The 14,721-nt window shown below is 51.2% G+C and overlaps 1 protein-coding gene across 1 annotated transcript in view; it reads left to right on the top strand.

Annotated features, from left to right (window-relative positions):
• The window catches only part of PRKAR2A (protein kinase cAMP-dependent type II regulatory subunit alpha), a 610,052-nt gene that overhangs the window by 574,038 nt on the left and 21,293 nt on the right, over nucleotides 1-14,721 (top strand). Inside the window, exon 10 of the mRNA XM_078661792.1 lies at nucleotides 493-628. Within this exon, the coding sequence (XP_078517918.1) occupies nucleotides 493-628 (136 nt within the window). The remainder of the gene's footprint in view (nucleotides 1-492; nucleotides 629-14,721) is intronic.

Raw genomic sequence — 14,721 nt, 5'->3', positions numbered from 1 at the left:
GCTCACAGTTTGCATGTGTGTATGGATTGGCCTTGCGACAGGCCTCACTTGGTTCGTGGTTCTCTTATTTTTGTTCCTTCAGTAGATTTGCATTACACTGAAAGGTGGAGGAGGGCACCTTTAATTTGTAGTCCAGTTATGTATAATTACATATGTAGTGTGTTTCTTTCCGTATTCTATTCTTTATAATGTATACCCCAACATTGTTTCAGGCCCTCTTATTCCACTGCTCGAAATTGCAACATTCTTTTTGTTTCAAAATGTTCCTCCTGTTGTTGAGTAAGGGGCCAGCGGCAGGGCTATATATACGTATAGAGGTTATTTCAGTACCAGTGTAAAAGGATGAGAACTCGTGAGAGTTGATGGAGCTGGTAATTGTACATGTGCTCAGTTATTTTCTGTGGTGCCAGTCAAATGTGCTGCTTTTATAATTGGGCACTTAAAGAAAAAGTGGCTGGTCAAATAATGTATGCGTATGTGATTTACCCACAGACAAAAGGACAGGAAAATAACCAGGAAGTCGAGGTTGCCCGATGTTCCAGTGGACACTATTTTGGAGAACTTGCTCTTGTTACTAACAAACCCAGAGCAGCCTCCGCATATGCTGTTGGAACGGTCAAGTGCTTAGGTAAATGTTTCAAATCTATTCACTTTTCCATTTTTTTCGATAGTGAGTTAGCACCTGTGTATGTTTTCAGTATTCCTTTCCAGCAATTTCTTAACAAGCTTCATCTCCCTCTAGCAACCTACACCCCCTCAACACACTTACTAACTTTGTCAGAGGTCAAAATGAACTGATGCTTTTAGTGCCCGCTTGTGTTATCTATTGCTTAAATGGGCTTTTAAAGCAGAGTTCTCAGAACCGTGCAAAAGCAACTTAACAAGACTGACACTACACATCATACACATAATGTCGCAAGTGGAGCGAGTTCTGTAGCACCATGCACAAAGCAGCCGGCAAACACATCTAGTGTTCTACCGGTTGAAGCTCCCCTGTCTGCCCAAACCTCTTGAAAGTACTGGTATTACTCTTTGAAACTCAAAGTTGATGCAAACAATTACCCCCAAATTCAATATCTGTGCCTGCCTTTAGTCCAGCCATGTTGCGACAGTGGAAAAAGTTGTCAACCTACTAGTGACCCGCCCCCCACCCCCCCTCCGACCCCTCATCTGTGAAACAAACACCTCATGAGCCTTCAACACTTTCTCTCAAGCCTCATTTACTATTCTTCTTTTATTTTCGTTTGGACACCACAGACCCTTCGGCAGGGCTGTGACCTCTATAGTGGCACTCTGCCGCCATTTTTGATTGAGGTCCACTGGGTTTTCAGGGGATGCCCAATCATCACTACTTGACATGCCCTTGGATGGCTCCCGCCTATTGTGCTAGAGAGCTGACAACACACTCGAGGGTTTTCAGCAAAGCCAGGTCACTGTCAGATCCACAAGTCTCTCTCTGGCTTCCCGACCACAGCAACAGTCCTTTTGACCCTTCCGTGGCCCCAGACGGGGCTCCCATTGGCGTTCGCAACAGCAGACTTACCCCCCAGCCCAGCAGGCTTCCAAACCTTTTTGTGCCTAGGAACGTGGATCCCACAGAGGATGCGGAAGCCATGCCCAGGGCGCATTCCAGTCTGCTGCTCCTCCGACTGCTGCGGGCTCCAAACCGCGTTAGTGAGGCGTCCACCCAGCACAGACATCCTGTTGGCAGCTGGATCAGGCTCCACTTCCCCAATGGAGCGATAAGTGGGTGCTCTAAGCTGTGCAGAAGGGTTATGCCCTCCCATTTGTGGCAACCCCTCCGCCTTTGCTACCATACCTAGAACAGAGGACCATTTCTCCTTTTTCTGTCAGGACCTGCAGGCTCCTTTGCTCAAAGGAGCCATCAAGAAGGTGTCAGCACCAGAATTAGGATGACGTTGTTAGTCCTGCTACTTTTTGGTGCTGACAAAGGACTGAGACCTTCTCACTATGCTAGATCTCAGCCTTCTTAATGCATCTGTGTGGAAAGAGAAATTCAAAATGCTTACCTTGTCTCTGGTTATGTACCCTAGAGTCAAGATGGTTGGGCATGCAGGATACATATTTCCACATCTCCGTCCTGCAAGCACATAAGCATTCCCTGGGATTCATGGTAGGCCATGAGCATTTCCAGTTCGCTGTGCTCCATTTTGCCCTTACCAGTGCCCCCAAGTGTTCATGAAAGTGATGTCAGTGGTTACAGTATATCTTTGCAGGCCATGGGTAACAGTCTTTCGTAGCCTCATGACTGGCTGCTGAAGGCGGGCTCATCTAGGCAGTCATCACCCACATCCAGACTGCACTCGCTATAAACGTGCCGAAGTCACACCTGACTCCTTTTCAGACCAACCCTTTCAGAGCCATTCTGAACACAGTGCAGTCCAGTGCCTTTTCTCTGGAGCAAAGTCCAGGAGACACTGCCTATGATCCAGACCATGGGTACTCACAAACTTTGTCGGGGGCCAAAATTACAGTGTGGTATGTGGCAGAGGGCCACACCGGTAGGGGTGGGTTAGAGTAAAAAATTCAAACCTGTTTCAAAACATTACACAGTGCGATAATGCTGGATTTCAAAAGCAGATGTAACTACAAAGAGCACATTTTGATAATACTTTTTTATTAGCAGACAATAGCAATCTTAAGAGGCATTGCATAGCTTCATATACATTTTGACCCCAATTCCATCACAGTCTCTCTCTTTCTCTCACCCAGTCCATCTCTCTCTGTCAGTCTTTCTCTCTCTCTCGCTCTCTCTCTCGCTCTCTCTCTGTCTCTCTCTCTCTGTCTCTGTCTCTCTCTGTCTCTCTCTCTCTCTCTCTCTCTCTCTGTCTCTCTCTCTCTCCGTCTCTCTCTGTCAGTCAGTCTCTCTCTCTCGTGTAAAGAAAAAATCTGTGCTTGGCGTAGTTTGCCACCCTGCTGGTATTTTGCTGTTTGTAATTGTATCCTGATATATCAGATACAACCAGTGACATTATACCTGCAACAAGTCCGGACTACTGGCTTTGCCAATGGTTGTTAGTTGCATAAGATAAATAAGAAACTATGGCATCTGAAAGAGACACGTTAGTATTAGATTCCTTACCTTAGAATAACCCCAGGCGTCAGACTGGATCTGGAAAATTTTGCGTAGCAGTACCCTTGCGCGTCGGTAGGCGTCGTCTGCGGCTCCGCGTCCGTCGTGGGCGCCGTGATGACGTCGTCGGAGTACTTAGACGCCGCCTCCGCGTGCTGACGTCAGTTCTTCTTTTTTCCGTGCCAGCAAGCGCAGATCTGGAAAAAGCAGTAACCCTAGTCAATTTTTGACTAACTTTTTTGATCCTTTTTGATCCTGTTTCGAAGTCTCTCGACTCCGATTCGGTGCCTTAGGGATGCCCGGCTTCAAGCCTTGTGACGATTGCGACCGGCTCATGTTGGTCACGGATCCCCACCGCGTCTGTTTGTCGTGTCGACGACAAGGCCTGCTCCGACTGTCGGGCCCTCTCTTCGAAAGCCAGGCGGGAGCGGTCCCGTAGGCGCCTCGAACTCCGACAGTCGGTCCCGCGCCGTGAGAGGTCCCGATCCCACGGGAGGTCGAGGGACAGGTCGCGGGCCCGGAGCCACCACAGCTCCGAGAGTAGGCCTCACTCTTCCGGGTCGAAGTCGTCGTCAGGTAAGAGGCACAAGAAGTCCAAGCGGCGTCATCGCTCCTCGGACTCCCCCCCCCCCCCCGACGCTCGCGCGATGCGGCGGGGGGTTCGGGTGACACCGCCCATGCGGCTCCGTAGGGGCCGCGGGCGCCGCGTCCGGCTCCATACCCTCCGGCCCCTGGGCTGAACGCGTCGCCGGAGGAGAGCGAGGGCTTCCTCATGGCCATGAGGAAACTCTCTCCTCCGACGGGTTCCGCGACGCCTCCGGGCCCAGCGGACCCGTCTGGGAGTCCTAGCGGGTCGGGGGCTCCGGCCCGACGCCGTCGGGTGCTTCGGTCCCGACGCCGCCGGCGCCGAGGGGTCCAGTTGTTCCGACGCCGCCGGCGCCTTCGGGCCCGGCGCCGCAGGACGCCGCTGGCCCCCCTTCGGGATCTGGTTCGTCGCCGGTGGATCTGACGACCTCCCCGGCGTCGGACCCTCAGGTGTCACCTCCGGCGCCGGCTCCGGCCGGCGCCGACCCCGGTCCTTTCCCCATTCCTGTTCAGCCGTCAGGACGGCCCCGATGGGCGCCGCTCCAGACGCCGTATGGTGATTTTCACTTTTATGAGCAGGCCCCATTGATTGAGGACCCTGAATCATCTCAGGAGATGGGTGAGGAGGAGGACTGGGAGGGGTCTGAGGACCCTCTGACCAGGGAGTGTCAGTCTCATGAGGACTGGACAGGAGACCTTGGGAGGCCAGTGGTCTGGACACTTCTCCAGACACTGGTTTTGTCTCCCCTCCTACCGTGGCTTCGGAGGAGGGGGCAACTTATAGTGTGGTGCTGATGAGGGCTGCCAAGGCCCTGGGCCTTGAGCTCCCTGTCGCGGCCGTGAGGACTAACCTCCTCACTGAGGTCCTTAAACCGCAGTCAAGCTCGGCCAAGCCTCTGCTGCCCTTTAATGAGGCCTTAACGGACGTTCTTTTGGGCACTTGGTCCAGGCCCGCTACGGCTTCGCCCGTAGATAGGAACGTGGCCAGACGCCACCGCCCATCCCCGGGCGACCCATGTTTCCTGTCCACCCACCCCACCCCGAGAGCCTGGTCATCCAGGCCTCCAATTCCCAGACCGCATTCCCGTCGGCCCCGCCGGATCGGGAATCCAAGAGGTATGACCAGTATGGGAAGAAGATCTTCTCATCCCTGAGCCTTGGCCTGCGGTCTTCCAACACCGCCTGCCTCTTGGGACGTTACACCCACTCGGTGTGGGATAAGGTCGCGGAAGTGCTGCCAGAGTGTCCGTTGGAGGTACGGGCCAAACTCGGCCAAGCCCTTGTGGAGGGCCGGGACGCAGCAAAATACTCCATTAGGTGTGGGCTGGATACCACCGACTCGCTAGGCAGAGCGATGGCAACGACGGTGGCGGTCAGACGCCACGCCTGGCTGAGGTCCGCCAACTTTTCGGCAGTTGTCCAGAACACGCTCATGGACATGCCGTTCGATGGCCGTCGCCTCTTTGGCGACAAGGCAGACCATGCGCTTGAGCGTTTTAAGGACTCCAGGGCTACGGCCAAGTCCTTAGGCCTTTCGGGCCAACGCCAGCAACCGGCTGCCTATCACTCCTTTCGTGGCCACGGAAGGGGTGCGCCCACACGCGCCGCCAGCCACGCATCGCAAGGCAATCCCCAACGCGGTGGTGGCCGTGGGAACCGCCGTCCGGGCGGTCGGGGGCAACAGCGAGGTCAGTCCACACCTTCCCCCGCAGCATCCGCCTCAAAATCTCCTAGTCCGTGCTTTCAGGCCCATGTGACGCCAGTTGGAGGCAGGGTTCGCCATCACCACCTTCACTGGCGCACCGTCACTTCGGACAGGTGGGTGCTGCAAATCGTCCGAAGGGGCTACTCCCTCCCCTTCAAAGGCGACTCCTCCAGCCATGCCACCACAGAACCACCGTGTATCGGGGGATCACTTGCGACTTCTGCAGGAGGAAGTTACGGCCCTCTTGGCCAAGGGGGCCATCGAGCGCGTTCCTTGGCCAGAAGTAGGGTGTGGTTGCTACTCCCACTACTTCCTAGTACCCAAGAAGGGCAAAGGGGGCCTACGCCCTATCTTGGACCTACGGAACGTCAACGGCTTCCTCCGAAAGGAGAAGTTCAAGATGCTGACACTGGCTCAGGTCCTTGCTGCCCTGGACCCAGGAGACTGGATGGTAGCGTTGGACTTGCAGGACGCTTATTTTCATATCCCCGTCCTGCCTGCCTACTGGCGCTACCTGCGGTTCATGGTGGGCCACGAGCACTTTCAGTTTACCGTGCTCCCCTTCGGCCTTACCAGCGCCCCACGGGTTTTCACGAAAGTGATGGCGGTGGTCGCAGCTCATCTGCGCCAGTTAGGGGTTTCAGTCTTCCCCTACCTCGACGACTGGTTGTTGAAGGCGGGCTCGCCCCAGACAGTCGTCAGCCACCTCCAGACGACGGCAGACCTCCTGCACCAGCTGGGGTTTTCCATCAATGTGCCGAAGTCGCACCTGTGTCCCTCTCAGAAGCTCCTCTTCATCGGAGCGGTTCTGGACTCGGCGCGATTTCGGGTTTATCCGCCCGGACAGCGGGTCCGGGATATTCAGGCTCTGATTCCCATCTTTCAGCCGTTATCCCGGGTCTCGGTCAGGCTGACGCTGCGGCTTCTGGGGCTGATGGCCTCCTGCATCCTACTGGTGCATCACGCCAGGTGGCGGATGCGGGCTCTGCAGTGGGACCTGAAGTTTCAGTGGGCCCAGCATCAGGGCAACCTATCCGACCACGTCCTGATCTCGGAGGGCACTGCGAGACAGCTGCAGTGGTGGCTTACGGACCGCGATTGGGTCAGCGGCAGATCCCTCTCCCTACCCCAACCGGAGCACGTAGTTGTGACGGACGCGTCCCTCCAGGGCTGGGGAGGCCACATGGGAGAGGCCTCTGGTCTCCGGCGGAGGCCCGGCTCCACATCAACCTGTTGGAGCTCAGGGCGATTCGTCTGGCACTGAAGGCATTCCTCCCCTCTGTCCGGGGGAGTGTAGTGCAGGTGTTCACGGACAACACCACCGCCATGTGGTACTGCCACAAACAGGGCGGTGTGGGGTCGTGGATCCTTTGTCAGGAGGCTCTTCGCCTTTGGCAATGGCTGGAACGCCAGGGCGTGACCCCGGTGGCTCAACACCTGGCAGGTTCTCTGAACGTCAGGGCAGACGAGCTCAGCCGTTGGTGCATGATGGATCACGAATGGCGTCTGAACTCGGACGTGGCGCAAGGCCTCTTTCAGCGATGGGGAGAGCCTTGGTTAGATCTATTCGCCACCGAAGAGAACGCACAATGTCATCAGTTCTGCGCGTTGGAATTTCCAAGGCGGCACTCGCTCGGAGACGCTTTTCGTCGCGAGTGGAGTTGCGGTCTGTTGTACGCCTTTCCGCCTATACCACTTCTGCCCAGAGTGCTGAAGAAGATCAAGTGCGACTGGGCCCAAGTCACCCTTGTGGCTCCGGACTGGGCTCGAAGGTACTGGTATCCAGAGCTACTCAGTCTGTCAGTCGATCCCCTGGTTCGTCTGCCTCTTCAGGAGGACCTTCTGTCGCAGCAGCAGTGGACGGTCCTCCACCTGAACTGGTCCAGTCTCCACCTCCATGCTTGGAGATTGAGCGGCGACAGTTGAGGCCATTTGACTTGCCTCCTGAAGTCTGTAACATCATTCTGGCAGCCAGGCGTCCCTCCACAAAGTCGGTATACGCCTGCAGGTGGAACAGATTTGTGGCATGGTGCACAGCAAAGGCTGTGGATCCTCTTTCTGCCCCTCTTTCTGAGGTTCTTCTCTTCCTTCTTTCTCTTGCCCAGCAGGGCTCTGCTCTGGGCACTATCAAGGGCTACCTTTCTGCCCTTTCAGCCTTTCTCAGGCTACCTGATCAGCTTTCTTTGTTCAAGTCCCCCATTGTAAATAGATTTCTTAAGGGCATCACTCACACGTTTCCTCCTGTTCCGTTTGTGATGCCTCAGTGGGACTTGAACCTGGTTTTAACATTCCTGATGTGTGCTCCCTTTGAGCCACTTCACAACTGTCCTCTTCGCCTTCTGACTTTGAAGACTGCTTTCCTGGTTGCCATCACCTCTGCCAGAAGAGTGAGTGAGCTCCAGGCTCTATCTTCTAAACCTCCTTTCCTCTCTGTCCATCCGGACAAGGTTGTTCTGAGGACTCGTCCTTCTTTCCTGCCCAAGGTTGTCACAGCCTTTCACATCGGGCAGTCTATCACTTTGCCAACCTTCTTTCCGCCACCGCATCCCTCTAAAGAGGAAGAGCGGCTCCATCGTCTGGACCCAAAACGTGCGCTCTCATTCTATTTGGATCGCACACGCCAGTTCCGGGTGGATGACCAACTCTTTGTTGGTTACGTGGGCGCTAAGAAGGGGAAAGCGGTACACAAGAGGACCATCTCCCGGTGGATCATCTTGTGTATCAAGGCATGCTACTCGTTGGCTAGGAAGGAGCCCCCTGCTGGATTGCGGGCTCATTCCACCCGAGCCACGGCTACTACCACTGCCCTAGGCAGGGTTGTGCCCTTACAAGACATCTGTCAGGCAGCTACGTGGGCATCGCTGCACACGTTTGCAAGACACTACTGCCTGGACAGCCAAGTCCGGAGGGACGGCTTCTTTGGCCGTTCCGTCCTCCAGGACTTTCTGGTGTGAGTATTGGTTCGCAGACCCACCACCGGGGTTGGTATTGCTGGGGTATCTATTCTAAGGTAAGGAATCTAATACTAACGTGTCTCTTTCAGATGCACAAGTTACTACTTGTGTAACGATATATCTGTAAGAGACATTAGTTAGTATTAGATTCCTTACCGACCCACCCATCCTCCCCGGTCTGCGAACCGATACCTAGGGTTAGGGTTGTCCCCTTCAGGGCCCTAGTTTCATTGGCACCAGTGTTGGTTTTTGGCATAGCTCTGCGTTTCTGGCGCGAAAAAGCTGTGTCTAAGAACTGACGTCAGCACGCGGAGGCGGCGTCTAAGTACTCAGACGTCATCACGGCGCCGACGACGGACACGGAGCCGCAGACGACGCCTACCGACGCGCAAGGGTACTGCTACGCAAAATTTTCCGGATCCAGTCTGACGCCTGGGGTTATTCTAAGGTAAGGAATCTAATACTAACTAATGTCTCTTACAGATATATCGTTACACAAGTAGTAACTTGTGCTTTGCGGTATATATATTATAATATTGAAAATGCTTCACTTCTGAAACGATGAGACTATGAAAGAACTAAAACAAGTCTATTTAAATTACATCAAAATCTTTGAGCTGTGATGCTGGTATTGAGATGAGATTTGTTGGTTCACCCGGAGGGCGAAAATGAAGACCCCAATAGTTAGTTGCATAAGATAAATAAGCAACAACTATGGCTTTGTTGTCTATAATATATAACATTGAAAATGCTTCAGTTCTGAGATGATGAAACTGTGAAAGAACTAAAACGGGCCTATTTGGAATTGCATCAAAGGCTTTGTGCTGCTGTTGAGTTGATATTTATCTAAGGGTGAAAATGGAGACCCCAGTAGTTAGTTGCACAAGATAAATAAGCAACAACTATGGCTTTGTTGTCTATAACATTGAAAATGCTTCAATTCTGAAATGATGAGACTGAAAGAATGAAAACAGTCGATTTGAAATGACAAAGGCTTTTTGAGCAGTAGTGCTGCTGCCGAGTTGATATATTATTTTTTTTCACCCTGGAGGCAAAAATGGAGCACCAATAGTTACACGTCTCAGCAGCCCTGCCTGCTAACTCGGGAAGAACAAACTCGCATAAAAAGTACATTTCAGCCTATGATTAACTCACAATTGGTCACAGAATACGGCAACACCGCCATCTACTGTCACATGCACTTAAATTAATATGCAAAACCACTCGTAATAAATCGAAAAGAAAAACATACATAACTCTTCTGCCCAAGATTTTAAGCGCCCTGGAAAACCCCAAACGATATCTTTACCTTTTGTGTGGTGCATGAACAAGGTCTAGCAACAGAAAACCACAAAGTATGGGGGCCCAGCAATAACAATTATGGCATTGGCATACACTTACTGCTTTCAAAGGCGGGGAGACGCGGCAATTGGTGCCAGGTTGCAGTGAATCTCGGCTCGGTTTCAGCTGGGCACACACTGTTATCATTGGCGCTGGGGTGAGTCTGAAGTAGGTCCTGCTGCTACGCAAGCCTATGACATCACGAGGGCAGATGAGGGGGTGCGTAGGTGAGCATGGAGACACTAATTGTCTGCGCATGACCTTTTCTCGGCAAATGCGGCCCCCAAGGATACACCACAACAGCAGTTATGGCGCTGAGTCCATGTCTGCTGTTGGGGCCGCAAGGAAAGGTTTGGTGGGCCGCAAGTGGCCCGCGGGCCGTACTTTGAGTACCGCCGATCCAGATGTTTCAACTTTAATCCTGGATTTTGGTGAGAGTGACTCCTAGGCTGCTAGGACTGATAGCCTTCTGCATCTGAACGCGAAAATGGCGGACGCACCCGATCGATCGCAGCTCCTCCATCCCAGCGGGACATCTGTTTCCTTCTCAGAGCGGCTGCTTCTTATGAGGGAATCCATCTGTATTCCTCTGCTCAAGGTACCATTTGGTTGCGGATTCTAGCATTGTCCTCGGTCCCGATATGCTGCCTGTACCTGCCTGACCCTAATATGGTGGCTGCAATCTCCCCCATCCGAACCTCTTCTGCACTCATCTCACTGTGTGCAATACGGAGCACTAACGTACAGCACTCCTTCATTAATGGCCCCCTGATCCGTTGCAGCTTCTCAATTGCTCACTTTGGCTGCGTTTGTTGAGGCTGCCGAGTGCTCTGCGGTCATGATGGCGCCCAACACTTGTTGAGACGACACTCTACATACAGCAGTCTTTCCTACAGCAGCTGATGCACTGTGTTAGCGGGATAGCATGAAGCTAACCCAGCATTCCTTGAAACCCTTGTGTCCTTAATAGCTGCTCTTGAATTCGTAGTCATTGGCTGCTGCTACACACCTCTACATACATAACACCCCTCTGAGTGAGACGTTTCCACTACTTCCACTGCTAGGGAACCTTTTTCCTTTGACATCACCAGTGATCCCTCCCTACATCCTCCGACCAAGAGGCGAGCTTGAAGACGAGGCGGACGAGGCCTCCCTGTAATATTAGGACTGATGACTTTCTTTGGAACTACGAGGTTGCCCCCATAGGCTAAAACTAAAACTGTTTGTACTTACCCGAGTACCCTTTGGCCGCTGCCCGGTGGAGCTGTCCTATGCAGCTATAGACGAGTCTGTCTCTGGTTCGACCCGTCAGCCGTCACCTACCCAGCCGGACATCAGTCATTGTTTTTCACGGTCTTATCTGTCTCTATCTTACTGCTTTGTTCCCCCTAGAGTACTTTTCCCCGTTCAGGTCTTCTTGACTGTCTGCTCTCCCCTGTTTACCATTTCCTCCACTACTTTACACTCGTCATAAGATGTGTTTCTTGGGGATGTATGTCATCACAACGCATGCTTTTACTCCGCATGCTATTACAACGCAGTTTTTACAACGCAAGTCGTTACAACGACTTGTGTTGGGGGGCGCTGGATAGTGGAATAGTTTAATTTTCTATTCGAACTCCAGTCCCCGTGGATAGTAGGGAAGGTGTTGGATAGAAAATTAAACTATTCCCTATCCTACAGCGCCCTCCAGTGCAAGTCGTTGGGACGACTTGCGTTGGTATAGCTGCGTCATAATGGTAGTGCGGAGTAAAAGTTGCGTTGTAAAGGATGTTTCCCGTGTCTTGGATATACTATTCGCTAATAACTTATATTATTGTGTAAGATTACGTTTTTGGTTTTTTCTCCTAAGCATATACTGGTAACTGTAACTGATATAACAATGTTCTGAAACTATGTCCATTCTCATCTAAAGCGCTCTGATACCTCCGGGTCTAGCCAGCGCTATAATAAACATTTCAAATAAAAATGAATAAAATAAATCTGGCTGGTGATGCACGTCAAGTGGTACATGCAAGTACTGTTCTGAAGTCCCTGTCGGTGCAGCACTAGAGGAATCTTTGACCTGGTCCATATTTCGAAGGAGACTGCAAAAGATCTGCACTGGTCGATGGCGAACGGCGATTGGGACAGTGGCAGACCCTGCTCCCATCCCCACCCAGAGCTGACAGTGATGACTCACTCCTGAGTTGGGGCAGACATGTTATGAAGTTCTGTAGAACGTGCAGAGGCGTCTTGGCACTAGCAGAACTGCAAAGGAAGAACAGAAAGAATAGTTAGGCTGACACAGAAAGAAAAAAGGAGTTAGAGGGTGGAAAGCAGCCAAGTTCTTAGCAACTTCCTGAAGGCCAGAAGGTTTGCTTGAGCCTTGATGGCAAGAGGGAGGTTGTTCCAGAGTTTGGCAGCATGTGAAGAAAACCTCTACCACCCCAGGTAACATACTTGAACCTGGGAATGACGACGAGCAGCTCTGAGGCAGAGTAGAGAGCTCTGGCAGGCTTGTACCAGGTGAAGCTGTTTTGAAGATAGAGGGGTCCCTGATTGTGAAGTGCTTTAAAAACAATGCAAAGTGCCTTGAAATGAATCCTCCGCCTAATCTGTAGCAAATGAAGCTTCCCTAAAAATGTAGAGACCGATTGATACATTGGGATTTTGAAAAGCAGACGTTCCGCTGCGTTTTGCAGGGTTGCAAGTTTATTCTTAACATGTTGATGGGAATTAAGATAAAGACCATTACGATAATCAATCTTAGAGAGAATAAGTAACATAACTAATGATTTCTGTAAAGTGATTGAAATGAAAGGTAGGATTTTACCAGCCGGAGTGCGTAAAAGACGGAAGACGTTACACAGTTGGCCTGGTCCAGATAAGATAGTTTGTCATTAATAATTACCCTACGGTTTTTGACTGTCCTCACAGGAGTAGGGAGAGAACCTAAATCAGAGAGCCACCAAGCGAGGGACCAGAAAGATGGCGCAGAGCCAAAAGTTCAGATCTCCATCTTGCTTGAGTTTAACTTCAAACAGTTAGAGGACATCCAAGAACTGACAGCCTGTATACATTCCTGGAAATTAGATGCCATTCCTGAGACGACAGTCAAATGCGACTACAATTTGCATGTTGTTAGCATATAGTGTCAGCGAGAAGGCAAAAGATTTTATAAGTGATGCCAAAGGAGTGACTTAGATATTAAACAAGGACTAAGTGAGGATCCCAGAGGGACCCCGCACAATAAGAAATTGGTGTCAGAAATAAAATCGCCTAACCGAACGGATGGTTCTCGTCCACTAAAAAAGGAATGAAGAAGCGACCAAGCAGGGCCTGTCACTCCTAGCCTGCTCAGTTGATGCATCAGCAGTCCACGGTCGACCGCGTTCGAAGGCTGCCGTCAAATCAAGCAAGATAAGGGCTGATCTGCCGGTCTGATCTAGTAAGAGTCGGATTTCCTCTATTGCTTTAATGAGCACCGTCTCAGTACTATGATCCGCCCAAAAGCCAAATTGAATGTCATTGAGAAGGTTATTAGCTTGCACATAATGCATGAGTTGTTTGTTAAGGACTTTCTTGATCAGCTTGGCGGGCAGAGGTAGACAGGAAATTGGTCAATAGTTCGGATCGGCAAGTTCCAAAGAAGGCTGCTTGATAGGAGTTACAGAAGCTTCTTTCAAACCGATGGAAGCAGAAATAGCACATGAAATGAAAAATATATGCCAATATAGGGGCCATCGCCATAGTCTCAGCTACTAGGGAGAGAACCCTGGGCGGACAAGGATCAGTGGGTAAACCTATTTAGAAGTGTTGATCAGGGTAATAATCTCTTCTGAGGAATGTGAAGTAAATTTCTCAAGAGAGCATAATAGTGAAACAGATGGACTGGCATCAGGCTGCTCATGGGAGATGGGCGATATGGAGGTGAAATTATCAAAAATGTTTTTGTCTTTCAGCCAGAAAGTGTTGGCCACCAGATTACATAAGGATAGACTGAATTTGTTAGAGAATGAGTTAGGAAAAGTAGTAAGCTTTTTGACTGTTGGAAAAAGTTCCTTAGTTGAATTATTAGCGGCTTCAATTTCATTAGTAAAGTAAGCTGATTTATGTTTGACAATCAAGGCTTTGTAATTCGCTATAGATTTCTTGTAAGTGACATGTTTGGCTTCAGAATAGCCAGAACGCCATTTGTGTTCTTGTCTCCAGCAGCGTTGTTTCTGGGCTCTAAGCTCAGCAGAGAACAAAGGGGCGGAAGGATTTAGTCTTCTAGTTCTGACTCGTTTCAAAGGAACTAAGGAATGAGCTGCCAAATCAAGCGAGGAAGTATATTGTTTGACTGCCGACTCGGGATCTGCCAGAAGAGCAGGAGAGGAATTGAGAATTACCATATCCGAAAGGTGGAGATCAGAGGGCTTTGGTCTTAGGCGCAGTCTCCACTCTGTATCAATCTCCTTCAGCTGAGGGATGGCACTGAAAGTCTTCCTCCCATTCATCAAGGAAAGGCTGGTGCAGTTGTTCACGGACAACACCATCACCATGTGGTAGTGCAGCAAACATGGTGGGGTGGGGTCATGGACCTTGCAATAGGAGGCGCTGCACGTCTGGGCTTTGCTGGAGCGCCACAACAGTTTTCTAGTTTTGCAGCACCTGGTGGGATCTCTGAACACCAAAGCAGACAAACTCAGCCGTCAATGCTTTGCATATCTTGAATCGCATCTACAACTGGAGGTGGCACAAGGTATTTTTCAAGACTGGGGAGAACTTTGGTTCACTCTGTTCACCGCCATGTTAAACGCCCAATGTCAGCGCTTATGCATATGGGTGTTTCTAAAGATGCGCTTGCTCAGTCGTTCCACTCAGACTGGAGCCTCAAACTCCTGTACCCTTCTCCACAGATAAAGCTTCTGCCTCGGGTTCTCAAGAAGATCAGGACCAAGAGGGCCCGAGTCATCCCTGGGGCTTCTGATCAGGCACAGAGAATATAGTATCCCGAACTCCTGAGCGTGAGCATCCGTCCTCTGATCAGACTTCTAGAGGATCTCTTTTTGCAGCAG

This window comes from Lissotriton helveticus, chromosome 9 (genome assembly GCF_964261635.1).
Source record: "Lissotriton helveticus chromosome 9, aLisHel1.1, whole genome shotgun sequence".
Classification (NCBI taxonomy): Eukaryota; Metazoa; Chordata; class Amphibia; order Caudata; family Salamandridae; genus Lissotriton; species Lissotriton helveticus.
Note: the sequence above shows the minus strand (reverse complement) of the source record. Positions and strands in the feature narration are given on the sequence as shown.